This window comes from Calidris pugnax, unplaced genomic scaffold (genome assembly GCF_001431845.1).
Source record: "Calidris pugnax isolate Ruff unplaced genomic scaffold, ASM143184v1 scaffold349, whole genome shotgun sequence".
In the NCBI taxonomy this organism is placed as follows: domain Eukaryota; kingdom Metazoa; phylum Chordata; class Aves; order Charadriiformes; family Scolopacidae; genus Calidris; species Calidris pugnax.
The window spans coordinates 1,501,893-1,522,930 of record NW_015091088.1 but is presented as its reverse complement, the minus strand read 5'-3'; the positions used below and the strand labels follow the sequence as shown (position 1 = coordinate 1,522,930).

The 21,038-nt window shown below is 39.6% G+C and overlaps 2 protein-coding genes across 3 annotated transcripts in view; one reads left to right on the top strand and one right to left on the bottom strand.

The window, feature by feature from the left end:
- Positions 1-17,086, top strand: part of WDR19 (WD repeat domain 19) — a 45,959-nt gene extending 28,873 nt beyond the window's left edge. The window contains exons 29-37 of the mRNA XM_014957800.1: positions 529-606; positions 6,272-6,368; positions 9,134-9,258; positions 9,914-9,995; positions 10,623-10,773; positions 13,519-13,642; positions 15,322-15,398; positions 16,114-16,234; positions 16,960-17,086. Of these exons, the coding sequence (XP_014813286.1) occupies positions 529-606; positions 6,272-6,368; positions 9,134-9,258; positions 9,914-9,995; positions 10,623-10,773; positions 13,519-13,642; positions 15,322-15,398; positions 16,114-16,228 (849 nt within the window). The 3' untranslated portion in view covers positions 16,229-16,234; positions 16,960-17,086. The remainder of the gene's footprint in view (positions 1-528; positions 607-6,271; positions 6,369-9,133; positions 9,259-9,913; positions 9,996-10,622; positions 10,774-13,518; positions 13,643-15,321; positions 15,399-16,113; positions 16,235-16,959) is intronic.
- RFC1 (replication factor C subunit 1) overlaps positions 14,433-21,038 on the bottom strand; it is a 42,246-nt gene continuing 35,640 nt past the window's right edge. For both annotated transcript variants that reach the window (XM_014957801.1, XM_014957802.1), the window contains 4 exons: positions 20,126-20,271; positions 19,443-19,656; positions 18,393-18,584; positions 14,433-18,024 (listed from right to left, as the gene is read on the bottom strand). In XM_014957801.1, the coding sequence (XP_014813287.1) occupies positions 17,929-18,024; positions 18,393-18,584; positions 19,443-19,656; positions 20,126-20,271 (648 nt within the window). In that variant the 3' untranslated portion in view covers positions 14,433-17,928. The remainder of the gene's footprint in view (positions 18,025-18,392; positions 18,585-19,442; positions 19,657-20,125; positions 20,272-21,038) is intronic.

Here is a 21,038-nt window from a genome sequence, read left to right as displayed (position 1 = left end):
CAGTTGTTTCAGTCCAAATGAATAAACCAAAGGCTATGAAAAAACCCAGAGGCTATTGCTGCAGTTGTGCCATATATGTCCGTGTGGAATCTCATCACCTCAACCATATTTTTGAGACTGTCACTTCAACTGGCCAGATAGTGCTGGCTCTGTTCTAGTGACCAGGACCGAATATTCCTCTGTTACATAAATTGTGCTGGTTTGATGGACATCGCTTTGTGACTGCAGGCTTCAGCTCACAGGGCCTAGATTCAGAGACCGTCCCAACACTGAAGCAGAGGAACAGTTCATGCTGGTAGAGATCTGTTTAGTTATAATCCCCTGACATAATACATTAGAAAATAAATATGAACTCCTGTGTGTCAAAGCTGATGAACCATGTAATCATCTCATTTGAACACACAGAAGAAAAAGCCCCCTGTGTTTTAAATCTATCTAGTTTCAGTGGTTTTATGGAAATCCTCCTTATGAGTAAGTTATTTTTCCTTTCTCTTTCATATAATATTTTTTTCTGTCTTTATTTAATAGGTGGGACGGGCAAAAGATGAAGCCCTAACAAATCAGCTGATAGACTATCTTATGGGAGAGAGTGATGGCATGCCCAAGGTATTGTATTTTTGTCACTGCTGTTGTGTCCTGTTGCTGTGCTACAAGATCTTTTGAGCTTATTTTGTACTAAAATTTTTGGTACTAAAATTTTTGGTAGACACAGATTGTGTTTTAGCTTGGTTTCACTAAGAGGCAAGAGTTAGATGATCATTCTGAGTCATTCACTCAGTAACTTCAGTTTCAGAAAGATAAGAAAGGAAGTAACTACCTTGGATATGATCATCTTTCTCCAAGATTCATGAAAGTGGGTAGTAGACAGAGGAGATTCACATTAACCCTTGTACTGAGGACAGTCCACGTGCAGTCTTTTCTTGTAGTGCGGGGAATTGGTCTAGCTGTTGCACTGGGAGGAAGTAAGGTAGTAAATAGGAGTTGAAGGACAAAAAGCCAAAGATGATCAGGCTACATTAGTTCCTTACATTGTTCCACTGTTGCACTGGGAGGAAGTAAGGTAGTAAACAGACATCAGCATTAGACATAAACAGTTGTACACAGATTTTCAAAATTGCCAGCTCCCTGTTGACTTCTGAAGTGATTAATGACCATGTTTTCAAATCTAGCTTAGCCCAAAGCAACTCAAATATTTACCACTGAGATCATTTGGAAACGTAACGACTTCATGTGAATGTCCATATCATGGTTAAACCTTATTTTTTAAAAAAAGAAATCTTTCTTTTTTGATTTCTTATTATGTAGAAGTATTTTGTTTAAAGTTTGAATTGATTATTCATAGATTCAGTTTCATGTGCAGATATAGGCTGTAGTTCTCTAAACTAAAACACAGTTTCTGTTCTGTGTTGGAGAATAAAATTATATATTTAAACTATGATAGAAAAATTAATAAAACAGGAAGCACATTTGAAGATTTTTGGTGACAGACCTTCCTACCAAGTTTGGTAGAAGTTTGATTAATAATAGGAGAATGAAACGCTGTGGATTTTTATGTTTTCACTCATCACTGTAAATAGGTTTGAAGATTTTTGGTGACAGACCTTCCTACCAAGTTTGGTAGAAGTTTGATTAACAATAGGAGAATAAAATACTGTGGATTTTTATGTTTTTCACTCATTGTAAATAGAAAATCTTCTTTGGATCCTTAGAACCTTACATTTTTTTCTTTTATACTGTTAGGAGGTGCTTTGTGAGATAAGAGCTGCTCTGTGTTATGAGGCTTGTTTTAATGTCATATGATCAATTACTAAAATTTAGAAAGGACCATTGAGATAAGAGCTGCTCTGTGTTATGAGGCTTCTTTTAATGTCTGTGATCAATTATTAAAATTTAGAAAGGACCCTTTCTTCTGGGTTTCCTGCTCCTTTGTTAAAAGCAAACTATTCACTGGGTGTACTAAAAGGCTTTTGGCAGAGTGGTGGACTATTTAATCTTTTCCTCTCTTGTGTTAAAAGCAAACTATTCACTGGGTGTACTAAAAGGCTTTTGGCAGAGTGGTGGACTATTTCATCTTTTCCTCTCTTGTATATACCAATTTGGGAGTTGGAAGATACTCACTGACAGATTTTTATGTATTTGTTGCCATAGGTTTGGTAATAAAAGAAGAGGATTGTTCACAAACTAAGCAGAACATAGATCAGATCTGTGCTATATATACAATACAAGAAGTAGATTTTGACCATATTCCCTTGGTATGATTTTTTTCCAGGACAGATTAAAAATGTCCACTGTAAATATGATGTTAGACACCAGAACAGCAGCATTTCAGGTTGAGATGACAAACAGCTCTCTTGCAGAGTGACTGCTGATGGGCTGTCTGGTTTCTCTGAGTTCGAGCTATAGAGAAGCAGGTTGTATATACCAATTTGGGAGTTGGAAGATACTCACTGACAGATTTTTATGTATTTGTTGCCATAGGTTTGGTAATAAAAGAAGAGGATTGTTCACAAACTAAGCAGAACATAGATCAGATCTGTGCTATATATACAATACAAGAAGTAGATTTTGACCATATTCCCTTGGTATGATTTTTTTCCAGGACAGATTAAAAATGTCCACTGTAAATATGATGTTAGACACCAGAACAGCAGCATTTCAGGTTGAGATGACAAACAGCTCTCTTGCAGAGTGACTGCTGATGGGCTGTCTGGTTTCTCTGAGTTCGAGCTATAGAGAAGCAGGTTTCACAGTCCATTTTTGGCTTTGATGTCCATAGAGCTTTTGGTACCTTTTCACAGTCCATTTTTGGCTTTGATGTCCACAGAACTTATGGTACCTCAGTCATATTTGAGCTTGAGTTCATGGAACTAAGTGGCTGAGCCATTTCAGGTTTTACTGCCTGTTACAGCAGAGGTTGAGGGTGAGCTAAATGGTGCTGCACCCATGTTTTTCTGCTGTGAAAGCCAGGCTTCAGGTGCAGACATTGCAGTCTGCAATTAATTCCTTAGTCAATGAATTTAATGTCTCATACAGACTCACAGAAAATACGTTCAGGTGCAAAATGGTATGTCTGGTAGAATAAGTTCTGCCTTACTGAGGGGAGTAGGGTTTAGTAATGATGGAGATTAAGTGGTCTTGGTGCAGTAAGTGTGTTTCAGCCCTAATATTATCTCTTTATTATTTACCTTTTATTATTTACCTGTAATTTGAAATGGGAATATTAATAAAACTATGAGAGAAGCAAAACATAGTGAAACAAATGAAATTTAACTGCAAGAGACCAGGAGAGAATTAAGCTGTTGAGGCATTAGATGAGAAGTCTGTGCAGCATCAGTGTAAGCAAAAGTAATTTCATATTTATGCTGAAAGTTGGGTGGACAGAAATGGTAGCATCCACTCTCTTTTCTAAGAGCCACAGCTTAGCTGTCTGCATGGGACTGGAAGAGGGAATCACATTATGATCTCTGTAGTGAAGAGATTCTGAAGATCTTGGAAAACATTTGGGAATTTTGTGAATGCTGTAATTGCCATAATTAACCTTGTTTTGAACTTCAGTGTAGAGCTTTTTTTTCCTTGACTAAAAGCTCTCTCTTGTTCTTCTGAATGCTTTAATCCAATCTGCCATAGTCTCTCTCAGTGAGTAACAAAATTTTACTTTATCAAATCATACATAATTGTTTTTAAAATCTACTTAAAAGACAGTTCATCTTTATCCTTTTGTTATGGACATAGCATTTTTGAAATTATCAAGCAAATGAGGTTGGTTTTAGAGAGCTGCTTTTATGTGGTGTTATTTTTGTAAAGCTGAAAGTAAGAGTGAACTTAAAAGTAGCCCTGCAGCAGAAACTTGCTAATCCCTTCAGCGCTGATCTTCAAACCAGATCATCACTCGCAGCAGCCTGGTTGCTTTAAATCTTTTGCAGCCAACAATTGTGTTGGGATTTTAATGAAGTACCAAATTATCAAAATTATTATGCTTACCAAAATTTTTCTACACTATTGTCTGACTAATCATGAACTATTTCTTAAATGCGTTATATCAACTATCATATTTAACTCTAACGTGTAAGGATTCTTAATTTGTCATATGTGTTCTACAGTAATTTTTCAGGGAGTGTTACCTAGCAAGGTTCTGCTGCATTCTGTGTGCCTATTTTCTAAGTACATGTGTTTTAAAAAGCAAAACTAAATTAAAATCATGGTGATCTAATATTAAGATCAGTTAGATTGTGATAATGATTTTTTCCAAAGACCTTAGGAAATGTGTTGTCAGTCGAAAATTCCTTCCTGCATTTTTTGCTTTTAAAATGGCTAACTCTGAACATAAGAATATGAAAGTAAAACATGAGCCTAGTTTTTCATAAATGCATTCTACTTGTATATTTTTTCTACATATGGCTGCCATGTATGTAATTTAAATATGTTATTTAAGTAAATTATAATTAGGGACATGGCAAATACCATATAAGACCACTGGTCTGTGCTAGGGCAGGATTAAAAAGAGAAGCAGCCCGGTTGGGGAAGAAGTGCAGCCTTCTGCTGTCATTAGTGGAACGGCCATCTGTGGTCATCAGAAGTTGGGAAGAATTGCATTGTAATTGCCATGCATAATAATTTTTGTTTTACTCAACTCAGGGAACAGAAATTTTCCTTTTTAAGGCAGTTATACAGTGGATAAATAATATCCATTAATACAAGTAGTTTTGGTTACTTTATTATGCAGATCATTATTTCATTATAAATTAAAAATTCTGCTCCATCATTAGCTTAAAAGTTATTACTTTTGGTCACTTAATATTTTTCTTTATATTGTGAGTTAAAAGGAAGAATTTTACTTGTCTTTTTTCTTTCTGTATACCGGTCTTTCTCTCTCACTTTTATTTCTGTCATTTTTTTGGTCATTTTTTTTCCTTTCCTCTCAAGTAGGAAGTTAATTTTTGCAGTCATCTTCTTTATAAGGAAATGTCTTTATATGTCTTTCTGTTCCTTTGAATTTCTGCCTTTTTTTTATATGTTTGAGACTTATATACAGACCCCACACAGTATTCCAGAGAACAAACAGCACAACATTGATTAATATAATTCTTTTTAATGACATTTTATACTATTTTAACAGAGAAGTTTTACTACTAATATTGCAGAATTAGTTGCATTGGGTTTTTTGCTGTCTATAAAGCTACCAGTGTCTTTTTTTTTTCTGATTTGTGTATTTAAGTTGGAACCATACCGTTATATACAACATTTCATTTTAATTTAATCTTGACTTACTAGTTTACAGATTATCATGTACAGACTTAACTTTTTATTGATCCCATTTTAGAAATCACCGCTAAAGACATAAAACAGTGGCACTAGCCCCTATACCAATTGGTTTTTTCACTTATTAGTTCCCTTTCATCATAAGCAAGGTCATTTTATTTTGCATTTTAGCTATATTTTTAGGAATGACCTCTTTTTTCTCAAAATGCTTGTGGAAGATTAATTATTGTTTCTCTTGTTGATTTTTTTTTTTTTACTAGCCTGCTAGAGATTTGAGTACACTTTACAAAAGCAGAACTTGTTTTTTTCAATGCTGCCATCTTCTTAATTTAAAGTTTTGTTTTTAAGTTCTTTCATTAATTCTCCTGCTGTTGGATTGCAAGTTCTTGGATGAACCCTTTGCTACATTTGCCCTTGTTGAATCTTGTAATATGTTGAAAGTATTTAGTGTAGCAAATTATAAATGTTACGCATTTTGTTAGCTGATTGTCCCGTTAATTTTCAATTTTTTAGCTGTCTCGGATGTCTGCCATCTGGTCCCAGAACAACACACTCTTTATTGGCCAGATTTTGTCATTCTTACCCACACTAAGCAATGTTTGCATCTAGACCCATAACACGATTTAAACATTTCTGGCAAAATTTTGATTTCTAAAAGGAGTCTTTTTGTTCTTTTGTGACACCATAAATGCCTACACACCTGAAGTTGTTGGGTTTCCACCTGTACAACTCTCTGTGTGCCCAGTGGCCTGCGGGTTTCTGTGTCCATACTGACAGGGCTTGGCATCAAACTGCCATAACTCAGTGGGGGTCCCTGACGTGGGTGTTTGTTGGACTGTCCTAATGCAGGGGAAGGCAGCGTAGCCAAAGCGTGTTGATGCAAAGAGCTCTTCACAAAACCAGCCAGCTTGTCCCCTTTCTTTGAAGAATGTGGCAGTGAGATGGGCAAGTGAAGAAAGGGAATACAGCAGTAGGTATTCAGTATTAATTGTTGTTGTGTTCTTTACTTAAGGATGCCAAGTACCTATTCCGACTATACATGGCACTAAAGCAATACAGAGAAGCTGCCAGAACTGCTATAATAATTGCCAGGGAGGAGCAGTGTTCAGGTAAGTCTGTTTTCCCTGATATGACAGCATCTCTGACACTAATTTTAATTTTGAATTTGAAGTAGACTTTGTGAAAAAGTTGGGACTCATAGCTGTATGTTAAATATTGGAAAAAAGAAAATTGTGGAAAATATCTGCATTCCTTATTACATTCTAGTAAACAGAGTGATTAAGGTTGCCTGCAACTTTACTTTTTTGTATATCACAGGTCTTAGAATGGCAGTTTCTACATGTGGTTTCTGACTTACTGCTCCTTTGGTCTTTGTACATGATTTTTTTCGGTGGGAGGTGTGCAGGGGAGATAATTTCTGTTGCAGGATCAGATAGAGATCTGCTTACTTAAGCCTTGCTTGCCCTTGTAATAGGTAGCGGAAGTTAGAAATGGAAAAATGTGATAAGAAGGGACAGGGCTAGAAGCAAAGTAGCTATTGCCTCCATTATTTGTTCTCCTCTGTAGCCATGGCAACAGCCCTACCATAACACTGCTTGCTTTTCATTTCAAGTAAGTTCAAGAAGAACATCTATAAAGGAAAAATAGCAGCCTCAGGAACAGCCCAGGCAAATTAATATTTATGGTCTGCTCCTCAGCACTGGGCTGTGGAGTGGAAAATCCCTTAAACACTTGGCCAGCATGATCTCCCAGTTCATTGTAGCAGTGAATAATCATAGAATCATACAATTGTTTAGGTTGGAAAAGACCTTTAAGATCATAGAGTCCAACCATAAACCTAACGCTGCCAAGTCCACCACTAAACCATGTCCCTCAGCACCACATCTACCCATCTTTTAAATACCTCCAGGGATGGTGACTCCAACCACTTCCCTGGGCAGCCTGTTCCAATGGTTGACAACCCTTTCGGTGAAGAAATTTTTCTTAATTTCCAACCTGAACCTCCCCTGGCACAACTTGAGGCCGTTTCCTCTTGTCCTGTCGCCTGTGACTTGGGAGGAGACCGACCCCCACCTCTCTACACCCTGGTTTCAGGTAGTTGTAGAGAGCGACAAGGTCTCCCCTCAGCCTCCTTTTCTCCAGGCTGAACAACCCCAGCTTCCTCAGCCTCTCCTCATAAGACTTGTGCTTCAGAGCCCTCACCATCTTTGTTGCCCTTCTCTGGACTCAATCCAGCCCCTCAATGTCTTTGTTGTAGTGAGGGGCCCAAAACTGGACACAGCACTTGAGCTGGGACCTCACCAGTGCCCAGTACAGGGGGACGGTCACTGCCCGAGTCCTGCTCCCCACGCTGTTCCTGATCCAGGCCAGGATACCATTGGCCTTCTTGGCCACCTGGGCACACTGCTGGCTCATGTTCAGCCGACAGTCGACCAACACCCCCAGGTCCTTTTCTGCCCGGCAGCTCTCCAGCCACTCTGCCCCCAGCCTGTAGCGCTGCAGGGGGTCCCCGGTGCAGGAGCCAGCAATCGGCCTTGCATTTGTGCTAACTATATCTGCAGGAAGCGTAAAGGCTTAAGGGTTTAAGTTTTTACTAGCTTCTTTGAATCTGAGAACTTGTATTTAAAATGCAGTATCACATACTGTGTTTTGCATTCCCTAATAGTATAGATGTGTTCTGCAGCAGTGTACAATAAGCACAATATTTTTCTCATTAAAATCGCCATCTCACAGTAACCGTTTCCTCTGCAGAGGCACAGTTTTAGATTATGTCCCTTCAGGGGACATCCCCCTTCAGGGATTTCAGTGAGCTTGGTTCTGAAGTTTACACCAATATAGTTTCTTCTTTCCTTAAAAGTCAAACTGTTTGGTATTTTCCTTTGGGTATGCCATTTTGTGTGCAATTTTCCTTTAACTTGTTTTTATGTAAGCACGATTTGAAGACTGATCCCATTATACTAAGAGTCAGAATGACAAGCATGAAAAATTAATGTTTTCCAGCAACTAGTTCTGGAGTGATATTTAGCTGCCTCATACAAATTTCACTGATTGATTGAATTATAGTGTGTAATAGCACGTAACAAATACTCTATAGAGTAAAAATGTTTACTGATAGACAAATACAGAGAGCTGGTGGAAAAAGGTTTGCTGACATAACTGAATCTGAAATTTTCTTTAAATGCCCCCAACTGCAAAGAGTATGACTTTATTAATGAAAAAAAAAAGACAGAACCAAACCAATCTAAACCAAAGCAAGAACAACCAACTAGCTAAGAGCAGACTAACCATATTAAGCACTGGTTGTGTTCAGCCATGTTGAAAATTTAATGAAATTCAGTGGTTTCTGGACAATCCTTGATAGTAACCTTGAAGCAGTATGATCTAATGAATTAACATCCAGATTTTAATTATCTCTCCAAAAGGTTTTGGATTTGTTTTGTTGCAGAGGCAAGGAGTTGCCAAAGCAAATGATAAAGTAAAAGTGTTTTAAATTGATATTTAAAGAACAGATTTTGAATATTTGACATTGAAGAACAAAAAGAGGTGACATCTCTAAATGCTCCTTTCTCTTTATTGTGGAAGCAATATATTGGCTACAGCATCTTCCATTTTAAAAAATTCATTATATGAAATTGTCAGCCACACATGTATTTTGCTACTGTTTAGATGACTTCTCCAGGTCTGACTTTTTTTTCCTTATTGAACTCCCTGTCTGATGCTATGACAAGCAACTGCTTGTGACTTTCCAAAGAAATTGTCATGCAAATGTTTTGCTCTAAGAATCGACATAACTTCTTGTTCAGCTTCCGTATATATCATTAGTAAAGAAATTGTTATGAAAAATTAAATTCACCATTCAGTGTTTGTTTTTAAGGAAACTACCGAAATGCACATGATGTTCTTTTCAGTATGTATTCAGAGTTAAAGACGCAGAAGATTAAAATTCCTTCTGAGATGGCTACAAACCTTATGATTCTACACAGCTACATTTTAGTGAAGGTAATAAATTGAGAAACTGAACTTATGCATGAATTGCACAGTCTCTGATTTATAGACCTGTATATATGGATGATCTCTATACATAAATTACTTTGTCATATAATTTGTATCTGAGAATCCAAGTGCATGCTAACAAGGACAATCCATACCTTTTGGTTGTTTCTGCCTCTGAGTAGCATATTATTTCTAAATACTGAATAATTAATAAATCTATATCTGGATTTCTTTTGCATTCATACTTACAAACATGTTAAGCTGCTAGTGTTATTATGCGTTGTTATTGTTGTTGTTAGTATTCTTAAGCAGATTGCTGCTTTTCTGTAAATGAAATTAAGCAGGGGGGCTCAAATGATTTCTTGTAGTTAAGGCCTGGCCCATCAGGATGTCCATTCAGCCCACAGCCAGCTTTCTGCCCTCCTTCCCTACCTGCCGTGAGGCAAGAGCAGGCAGATGGTGGGCTGAAGGCCAGAAGGACTGTTCTGGGAAAGAGCTGCCATCAAGTCTCTGGTCTGTTCTTTCGTGCATTACCCACCTCTGCTCAGTTTTGTGAGAGAGCCTTGGGCGTGCAGCTCCCAGAAGGATGAATGCCAAGAGCAGGCTGCAGAAATTACTCTCTAAAGGCTGCAATTAATTTGATACATTTGTTGTATTCCAGACTCATGTGAAACGTGGTGATCACATGAAGGGAGCACGTATGCTGATACGGGTAGCCAACAACATCAGCAAGTTCCCATCACGTAAGTGCTGTGCTCTACAGGACAATTCATTAATCATCCCATTAGATGGTACATTCTCCTCCAATGATCCTATAGGGCACAAGACAAAGTGTAAATACAGAACATGCTCTGCCGTCCTCTGATGGACAGCACTTTGATACATGGCCTCCAGGATGGGTTCCTCACCAGCAGCTCCATCTGCACTCACCCAACAGAACTGCAGAACTGAGCTGCCTGAACCACACACACAGCCTGGGGATCGTATGCAATTTACTGATGGGTTCTGTGACTTTATCACAAAATATTAATCATTCAGTCTTTTTTTGAATATACCTTTTGGGTACATGGCAAATGTAGACCAAAATGTAGACTCTAAATGGTGCAGACCAGGCTTAGGAGAAATGGTTAGAATCAAAACATTCCTGCTGCCATGTTGAGCTTCAGAAATGCAAGGCAGTGAGAGGTAGAACCATGATTTTCTTGTCCAGGGTTACAGGAATTGCACAGGTTGCACAACTGTGTATCATCAGAAAAGAAAAATATCGTCATTTTTCATCAGTACCTTTCTAGCTCAAAATTTAGCTCAAAAGTTTTCAACATTAATATTGGTGAATAAATATTTGATGACATTGTTTCATTCTCTTACAGACATTGTGCCAATTTTGACTTCAACTGTAATCGAGTGTCACAGAGCAGGATTGAAGAACTCAGCCTTCAGCTTTGCTGCCATGTTGATGAGACCCGAGTATCGTAATAAGATAGATCTTAAATACAAAAAGAAAATTGAAGCAATGGTCAGGTAAGCACTGTTAATCTGTACTTTCAAATGTACACAATATCAAGGCTTTATTTGTAATGTTATTTTTGCTCAGAAAGCCTATGGGCCTTATCCCATTTTCATATTATTTCACCACCTCAAATTTGGAAGGCTGAGAACCACTTCCCCCCTTCTCTGAAAACTGAAGCCTCTTCTGTTCCCTTAGATGAGATAAAACCTTCACTGCAATGAAATGCTTCCTAACCAGCAGTAGCATTTTCTATCTCGTCCATACAGACTGAGTGCAGCCTCACAGCTTTAGTTGTTCTCTAGTTAGGAATGTGCGTGTAAAATTGTTCGCTACTACAGCATCAGTGGCATCCTCCTCTTCTGTGATTTAGGCTATTGAGTAAATGGCTAAAGAGGGAAAAAAAAGAATGGAAAAAAAAAAAAAAAAAGATTAATTATTGACGTTTTCTTCCTTATCTGAAGTTCTGTTTTGACAGACCCTAGACAGTATTTTCTGCCAAAGCAGGATGCGTAGGTGAGCATGTAAGAGCAGGGCAAGCATATGTAATGCTTTTCTTATTTATTCTAATAGGCTTTAACCTTTTTGAGGCTGAGGGGCTTGCTGATCCCCTGTGAGTGCTTTAGGTATTTATTAAGTCTCTAAGTTCTCCATGAGCTTATCCAATCTCTCTGCTTGAAGCCATGTAAATTCTTAGCAGGATCTGTTTTGTTTCCCCTCCTATTATGTCCAAGTGATAAATTGGTCTTTCAGTTAAGGCTGTGTGAAAAACTGATTTGTCAATTGTAGCCTGACCAAAAAATTGGAAAATTACTCACTTCAATTAAAATATGCAATGATTTTAATGGCAAAAGAGGGAAAAAAAAGAATGAAAAAAAAAAAAAAAAAGATTAATTATTGACGTTTTCTTCCTTATCTGAAGTTCTGTTTTGACAGACCCTAGACAGTATTTTCTGCCAAAGCAGGATGCGTAGGTGAGCATGTAAGAGCAGGGCAAGCATATGTAATGCTTTTCTTATTTATTCTAATAGGCTTTAACCTTTTTGAGGCTGAGGGGCTTGCTGATCCCCTGTGAGTGCTTTAGGTATTTATTAAGTCTCTAAGTTCTCCATGAGCTTATCCAATCTCTCTGCTTGAAGCCATGTAAATTCTTAGCAGGATCTGACTCCTGTGAGAAGCAGTAGCACCGTGTGAAGCCGCTCCCTAGCTACTTTAGTGCAGTGCCTTCTAGTTTTCCTCTTGGAGACATCTAGCCTTTTGTGTGCTACTTGAGATTTTATAGACCTTTAACTGTTTCTTATTTCCCTTCTATCAGTCAAAGCTTTTCAGGACCTCAAGTGTCTCCCCTTATGTAGCTGTTCTTTTATGGATAATGATCCTTTGGGACCTTATCTGAAACTCACAAGTCTTTTGGAGGAGGCAGGACCAAAACTACATGCTGCATTTAAGATGCAGACAACCCATAGATTGATAAAGTAGCAGAATGAGTTGCTGTTCCAGCCTACTTGATTTGCTTTGATTGTTTTTAAAGAAAGAACTGTTGTTTTCATAGCACAGATTATAATTGCAAGATCCTAAGCAACAGCAGTTCATAGTCCACCATCTTGTATGTGGAAACTTCTTTCCACTAGGCCTTGCTTTGGCTTCCCCCCAACCTTGTATTTTTTTGTCACTGGGTCTCAAAGTTCTTCCAGAATTCTGTGAAGCTGGCTCAGGCCTGTTTCACTCTGAATATTACACACAAGCTGTGACATTGCATTGTTTTCCCTTATGAGTGTGCAGAACAGCAGTAGGTTACCACAGATGTGGACTGTGACAACTGTTTATCCTGTTCTGTTCGGTATCTTTTAACCACTTTTTTTTTGAAGTCGTGCAAAGTTCTTATCTATTGCCAGCTTATTAATATTTCTAGAACATTCCAGGAACTTCTAAAATATGACATCACTGTTAAAAGTGATGTTGATGCATTCCTAATCTAGCATGTTTATTCATACCTCAGATTTCTTGAGACAAAGGAACAGGCCCTTGCAAGGGAAACGTACGTGCCTAGGCCAGTAAACTGAGAAATTAGGCTACGTACTGAAATAACTCTGGAAGCCATCTAATTGTCTCCACGGTTCCTAGGTTAAACATGAGAAAAGATGCGTCCTTTATCACTGGAAAATATGCTAAAAGTGAATCTAAGCTCTTCACCTAGAGATGTTCCACGGAAGATTAAATGTTAAGGTCACATAAGAAATCTGAAAAAAGGTCTCCTCCCCTCTCCATAGGTGCTGTGATGGCTGGATGAGGACCACCATTCTGACCCACACTTGGGTGAAAACAAGCCTGCAAAAGGCAGAGTTAGAAGCTGTATAATCCTACCAGGATGCCAATTTATGTCTTGTTGCTTTATTTCTTACTGGTCACTCCTATGACAGAAAAACACTGGACCAGAGAAACCATAGCTTTATGTTCTATACATACAGATTATGAGCTTTGAAAGATTTTAAAGTATTATGATCTGTTATACTTTTAGAAAGGTTGTATTGTTTGTAATTAGATGGAAAAATAACCTATTTCTGAGTTTACAAAGTTGTGATGAAGCTTGGTTGATAGTTAAAAGGAAACATCTGGTAGAATACAAAATAGCAACTGGAAGCTATGCAAATAACTCACAGAAAAAACACGTGCTAAATAGCAAAGGCATTGTAAAACATCTTTGTTCAAGTTCAAAGTGCTTGAGGTTTTTATTCACATTTGTATCTTACTTCTTGTAGACGTCCAGACACAACAGAGGCAGAGGAGCCAACAACAGCCTGTCCCTATTGCGCGTTCCAGCTCCCGGAGTGTGAACTTCTGTGTCCCGGCTGCAAGAACAACCTCCCCTACTGCATCGCAACTGTAAGTGTCTCCCCTGCTTTCTGCACTCTCAGAAGCAACACAAAGCTTTTCTTTCCTTCTGAAAATAAGTAAGTTCATCTGAACATCTTTTGTTTGCTCTTCAAGATTCTGGTAGATTCAAGCTAGATAGTTTTGTGGGTTTGTTCGTTGGGAGTTTTTTTTCTAGGCCGTTACCAAATTGGTAAAAACCATTCTTGTTGTCCTTAACTATCATAGAGTGTCCTTCATTGCCACCCACAGCAGCATTTGGTGCAGCTGCTGCACTTGGGAGAAGGCACAGACAGGATTGCGCTGCTGGTGCCTTCCCAGCCCTCTGCTCAGGGCTCAGAGCAGTAACTGCAGAGCTGTTAGTGCCCCCCCTCTTCCACACACAGGAGCTTCTCTCCTCCCATAAACTCCAGGCTGCCAAGACTTCAAATAAAATTTAAAAAACCCACCACTAGGGGACTGCCTAGAATTTAACAGAATTTGTAGACACATCCAGGGTTAAGTAATGGTTCAGCCACTGACCTCAGCATTTTATATTGCTGAGTCTTACAGAAATGAGAAGTTCTAACATTTTTTGTCTTGGGATAGTTTAGAATGTACTTTAAATTTTAGCTGAAAAGGTATGGATGGGATACATTTCCCAGGGGAAGAGCCCTGCACCCCCTTGTTCCCAGCATCAGTACAAAATCCTAATACTAAGGTTAGCTGCTCTGTAATTAACACTTTATTTTTACTAGGTTTGAGTGATTTATCACACTAGAACTACAGAAAAATCAAAATTAACTTGAGCAGGAATCAAATGTTGGAGTTAACATTCTTTATTAAAACTAAAGAATTAAGTCTTACAAAAATAATAATAGCCATTATCTATTTATTTCCTCTATTGGTTTAGCAGAATAAGATGACTGGTATACTTTACAAGTACTATCTTAACAAAAAAACCCAAGACTTAAATACAGCTTTATGGGCCAAATGTAAAGTACAGATTCATGTATATTTCAAGTTATTTACTTAGGCTCTGTCTTGGTTATAGTTCATTTACATCACAGGTATTTGTAACATCATTAGAAATGCAGCATTTTCAAATATTTTAGGAGTCAGTGTCAAAACAGTCTACTGTTGCACATCTATTAGAACATAAAATCCTCAATAGAGTTCAAAGTGCTGTTGCATTTTATAGCAGTGAAAAGGTACATCTGAATTCTCTGTATCAAAAGCAAATTAGTAAAACCACACCAAAACAGAGGAAATAATTTCTGTTGGAAGAGGCAAAGGGCAGGGCAGTCACTGCCCTCACAGCCTGGGCAGCCCTGAATGCCACCTCCCGGTGGTGTGGCTTTGGGGGCATTTTTTTTGAATGTTGTATGCAACACCAAAACTCCCAATAGATTTAGTCTAGACATAGACCTACAGATAACATTCTAGAACTGCCAAACTAAAAGAATTTTAGAAGTTGTAATTCAATACATTTTTTTAAAAGAGGAATGACAATGAAAACAGCATATCTCCCCGAGAGCTCCTTTTCTACTTACAGAATTGACACAGTAATCAGAGTACAGTAACACTGTTGTGTGCTTGGTTTTTTTAATTCAGAATCTTTGGACATTTTCCACAGTGACAGGTATAAAGCTCAGTGCCCAGGGGCCTAGGGCAGCACTTGCCATTTAATTACTTGTGGTTTTTGCATGCAGGGCCGGCACATGCTACGAGACGACTGGACAGTCTGCCCACACTGTGACTTTCCTGCCCTCTATTCAGAATTCAAAAAGTAAGTTGGGATTTGTTTTCTGTTGCAGGATTCCAATGTTTGTTCATACTTTAGCAGCAAAATGTTTGATTTGGTACTAAAAACATGTAACAGCTCAGGAAGGGGAGGATACAGAAGAGGAGTATCCCTTACTTGGTAGTTTCATCTAATGTACTCACAGAACATCACTCTTCAATGCATACGATAAATAATTATCTCAGCAGGAGATGCAGGGCTCCAGCAGGAGCAGTAACAAAGATGGATGGGAGGGGGCTTTTGTGAGTTCTCTGCACCTTCCCAGAAGGTGGCCTGATAGAGGGGCAGGGGCAACACAGGTACAGCAGCAGCCACCAAAACAAACCACACAGCTTACTGGGTGTTAGTGACTTTTGTCCCCAGTAATCATGTGTGTGCGACTGGGACAGGATAGCTCTGGTCAGATGTCAGGAACTATGAAGCTGCAGAAACTTCATGTTCTACCCCAAGCTCCTCTGCATATGTTTTAATTGCCAAATTTTCCGCCTGCCCACGCAAACAGCAGCAGTGTTCCTGTTGGGATGTTCTCAAATGTTAAAACCGAACAAACCAAACTTGGCTGCACCCAGACTTAAACTGGTCTGTGTGTGTTACACAGCATAGGTCAGGACACACTCTATGCCCTCTGCCTCAGGCCCAGCTGATCATCTGAAAATGTTAGAATTCTATCATTTGACCTGTCACCCTTCTTTTAAAACAGCATGTTACAGACCGAAAACATATGTCCAATGTGTTCTGAAAGGATTAACATTGTTGATCTTAAGAAAATAAACGACTGCACGCAGTACCTCACACCAGAAGATGGGGACCAATAAATTCAGGTACGTGCTACAGCCTGTTTGGTTGTTTTTTCTTTTCCACTTAGCAGGGCTCATTCTAGAGGACACAGAGCTTCTTTCCCAGCAAGGGAAATGCAGTGTTCAAGAATCCAACTCTGGGTCTGTGCCTCAGGTAACCAAGACCCAGCTGTATTGCCTATTTGCCCTCAGCCATTACCTCTGTAATCACATTTACCATCTGCAACGTGTTCTGGTTTGGAACATGTTCCCGAATCCCAGTTCTCAGCATCAACAAATCCTTCTAAAGATCTAAGCCAGGAAGGCAGAGCGGTGTGCTCGCTGCAAGGAACAGATCTACAATGCAGGTTACATGATCTTAGCTTCTGTGTTTAACAGAATGTAGAATATCACACAGGAAAACAGCAACAGAATATTGGCTTGAAATACACCTATTTCAAAGAATAAGACAACTGCTCTGTCTGTACCACACACTTAGATTCAAGACTTCAGTTTGGTTAAAAGAATGTAACAGAAAATGAGTTAATCTAGTTCTTCATTAATTCTGACAGCTGAAGGTAGGTTTACTAGTGCAAATACCTTATGTGAAAAGCTAGCTATAGATCAAAGTAATGCACAAGTGATACTGTAAGCTATATACACCACAATAACCTTATTTTTGTTAATTTTTCTTCCAGTCTGAGAGCCTTGCAGTTTGCTATCACAGTCTGTATCTTGGGCTATGACTAACTACCTGCCTCTATTTCCAGAGCTGCACGTGTGTCTGGCAAGCAGCAAGGAACACTCTATCACTACATCACGTATCTTTTCCCCATGAGGATTTAATAACAACCACCAAGTCACTTCTATTTTGTGATAGCCTGTAAATATTTAGCTTTTGATAAATTTTGTACTTTGATTTAAGTAATAAAACTGATTGATAATTCTTCTTACCAAGCAAAATGTGCATTTTATCTGCACCAAAGACAAAGCAAGGGGCATTCTGAGTTACATAAGTGGCAAAAAAAACCAAACCAGTGTTCTTTTTGAGATCGGTGCTGAACTTTTATGACTATTTTCTATTAAACGTTTCTTACTCTTTAAGTATTCCTTTCTGGTTTTGATTAAAGGTACAACTCATAAAAGCACAGGCTACTCAAGTTTCAGAACCAAATCCCTCACTGCTTTTCTCTGTCTTGAACTGAACAAAAGGAAAGTTGTAGGAAAAGAATAACGCCACGTCCTGGATGTGAAGGAAAGCCAAAACCTTGGAAGAAAAGAGGGGGAGACAGAACACTCCAGGAACTTAGCCAAATTTTTAAAAGACTCCTGTGAAACGTTTTATTGTAATTTTATACACTGCTTAATTTCTGTAATGTACAAATACGCGATTTGGGGGGTGTGTGCATCATGTACTATTTACAAGACTTCACCACAATGTCAGGGATTTATAAAAAAAAAAAAAAAAAAAAAAAAAAAAAAAGAGTGAAGTCCTAGGAAGACTTAGCCTAAATGCCAGGTAAGTAAGCACTGTCTTTCCATTGTGTTTGTGCCCCAGGGCACGTCTCACCTGTAAGGCTGTAGCCCGTTAGGAGGGTGCAGGGGCTACATCACCTCTATGAGAGGAGCAGTTTGAACCCACTGGTTCTCCTTCCCCGGCTCTGTCACTGGATCGTTCTCCTGTTCCTGCCAGAACTTAGATAAGCGAAGCCACATCCAGAGCAAGACTTTTATTCCGTTTAATGTCTTGTTTTCTCTTTTCTTTTGCCTTCCTTTTTTGTCGTTTCTTCGTTTTTCTCTCTTTTTGGCAGCTTGGAAGACTTCACCTTTTTTTGCTGCAAACAGAATATACAGACAGTTAAAAATCCAACTGCAACCTGACAAAAGTGTAAGTCAAAATGTATTCAGTGTTAAAAGAAACCCAGAATACGACCAAGTTTTGGCATTGGATGCCCTATTCATGAGTTTACAGTGACGTCTCACTTGGGCCTAATATTCAAGCAGAAGGCAATGGATGGAAATAACTGGTAGTAGTGTGAAAAAGTCTTAAGTTAAGATTTTAAAAGTTGAGAGATGATATATTCAATATCTACTATGAAATAGAATTTTTTTCACTCAGATGATGTTACAAGTCCCAGAAAGGTAACTAAAAACAAGAAAAGAGTTTAGTGTGATAGTTTAACACTGAGGAAACTTAAGTCACCTTAATCATCGCATCACTTTCAACAGATTCTTGCTCATCCTCATCAGACTGGATCTCTTCCACAGTCAAGTCTTCACTCAGTTCTAAGCTCATCGCAGATCCCGACTGCCTTTTAGATGTTTTGACAGAATGAAGCGAGTATGGAGTCAGATGTGCCTCTTTGTTGTAGGCACGCGTAAAAGCTGCTTTGACCTGTTGGGGTGGAAGGAAACATTATGAGTATCAGCTCAGGAAGCGTAGATTGTTAGCTAGCCAACTCTTGGCTAGAGATTCCACATCATCTTTCCTTCAGGAAGATGGGACCAAAGAGTTGTAGAAGAGGACACTCTCAAAAGGACACAGAGAGCAGCTAAGAGCTGTGTGGTGAAGGCTCATTTTAGATGGGTCTCGTACAATCCTCAGACAGACTGCGCATCTCCAGGTGCTTCTTGCTTGGGCCTCCAAGAATTTCAGCACGGTTCTGCTGCCACCTAATCCAAGTCACTCACACCAAAGCCACCCTCAGCAGCACTGAACACCTGCCACACTGGAGCAGCCTCTTCAGACCAGGTGCAAACACACACCTGACAGTGTAAGTTTAGGTATCAGTAGAGGAGATTCTTCTCTTTTCCTGAGCACCCACCCTGAGATGGGGGAGGTGATGGTTCAGATCTCCCACCTGCCTAGTTTGTAGCAGAAACTTGAGCTCAAGCTCCCCTTGTGCCAGGTGAGGATCCCACCCACTGAAGGGGCATAGGTAGATACCAGAGAAGCACCAGAGTCCCCCCAGGTCTGGCAGTTCAGCCTAACTGGGCTGTAGAAGACAAAAGCTACAAGCCAGGCTCCTAACTCAGTGCCTACACAGTAACAAATACAGTTGTGTCCCTCCTCCTCTGCACGGTGGTAAGAAAGGCAGCGTGAGGCACGAAGGTGATAGAGCTCAGAGCCAGGACCTTGCTTCTGGAAAGCAGCTGCACCAACTTCAGCCTTTCAGCAGCACATCGATACCACACGTTAGTCTAGGATTTCTTTTTAGAGCTATGGAAGGAAAAAATCACTAGTAAACTTTACCTTGGGATCCAGCTTTGAGAAAGGACTGGGTTTGCCTCCCCACGTGCTTATTTCCATGATATTTTCAATATCTTCTTTCATCAAGCAGTAAGAGTCCATGAAGGTTATAGCTTCTTGTACACCCTCTGCCCCAAGGTCTTTCAAGGGCTGGACAATCGCATCCCGCAAATACGGCAGATACTCCATGTTCACTGTCCTCTTGCACGTCTGGGTTCTGTGTCACATTGAGAGCAGGAAGTCAATCCGTGCAGCCACCACCGCCCGCTTCTAAGCACAAGGAGCCTGTAGGTAAGGCCCTCAGCAAGTAATTAATTGGCTGCCTTAAGAGGTAACTGCAAGCTGTGCTGTGCCATTCCTTCTGCCCTCCCTGCCTCGGGGTAACCCACAGAGCTGTTCACTCAACAGTCTGGGGAAACACATCCCAAACTGAGAAACAACAACTTCTGGGGGAGAAAAGAGAGTCACAGTACTGCTGACTATGCTAAAAGTGTGTTTACAGTCTGTCTGTTGTCCAGATTAAGCCCCCAAAAAGTGTCACTAACAACATACAAACATATTGACAGAATATACACTTAAGTTTGTACAAAGCACAGCAGGAATTAACGATAGGTAAATGAGCTACGTAAGAACCAAACATGCGTATCGCTAGGAGGAAGGCGGGTGAAGACGACTGTCAGCACTACCTGAGACTCATGTGCATTGCCAGTTCTTGAATGATCCGATCGTGTTTGCCCGTGGATGAAAATTTCCCCAGCCAGCTGGGAAAGACAGGAAACTGGGACATGTACCCTCTCATCAGCTCCCCCGGGAGAACACTGGCATAAATAGCCTGAAAAAGGAACACACGTGCCAAACTCAACTCACACCAGATCAGTCTCACTGACACCGTGACACACTGCCCTACTTGCCTGCACGAAAGGGGGTGGTGAATCAGTTCCACAGTGGAAACAGCTTGTTTTAAGAGAGCTCTTGTCTTGGTTGCTTGTTTCTGTTCAACCCTTTTTTAGGTTACAGCGTCACCTCTTGTACCACCCTATTTGTCACCATGTTCTAAAATATCCCTGAGATTATCTGAGTTTTAAAAGCCATTTAAAAAAAAAAGAAACACCTGTTCATTTCCCATTTTTCCTCATTTTAGAGTGCAGTCAGACAGCTGACTTCACACAAATACATGCTGTAGTCTCCAGCAGATGGACACAGTGAAGGAGACATTTCCGAAGAACACCATGGATCTACACAAACTCAGCCAGATAAATTCCTGAGCAGCTCATCTTTTTGGAGCTGCACTAAGGAGCGAGGTGGGCTAGGTGACCTCCAGAGGTCCCTTCCAATTTAGTCTATGAAACATTCTCTGATGCCAGTCAGAATCTTTAAGCACAAGTCTTGTCAATGTTTCAGTATCATTAAAAGAAGCACAGTGCTGGTGCTTCAGTCCTCTGGGCTTTGAGAGAAACACTGGCCTGGCGAGAGGCTGGGAGAGGAAGCACATAAATAAAACTGAGTAAGCTTGTAACCCACAGCAGAAGTGACCGTGCTCCCAGGCTCCATGAAGGGTCAAGCTTTTCCAAGTTTCAGAAGACTTCATCTCATAATACA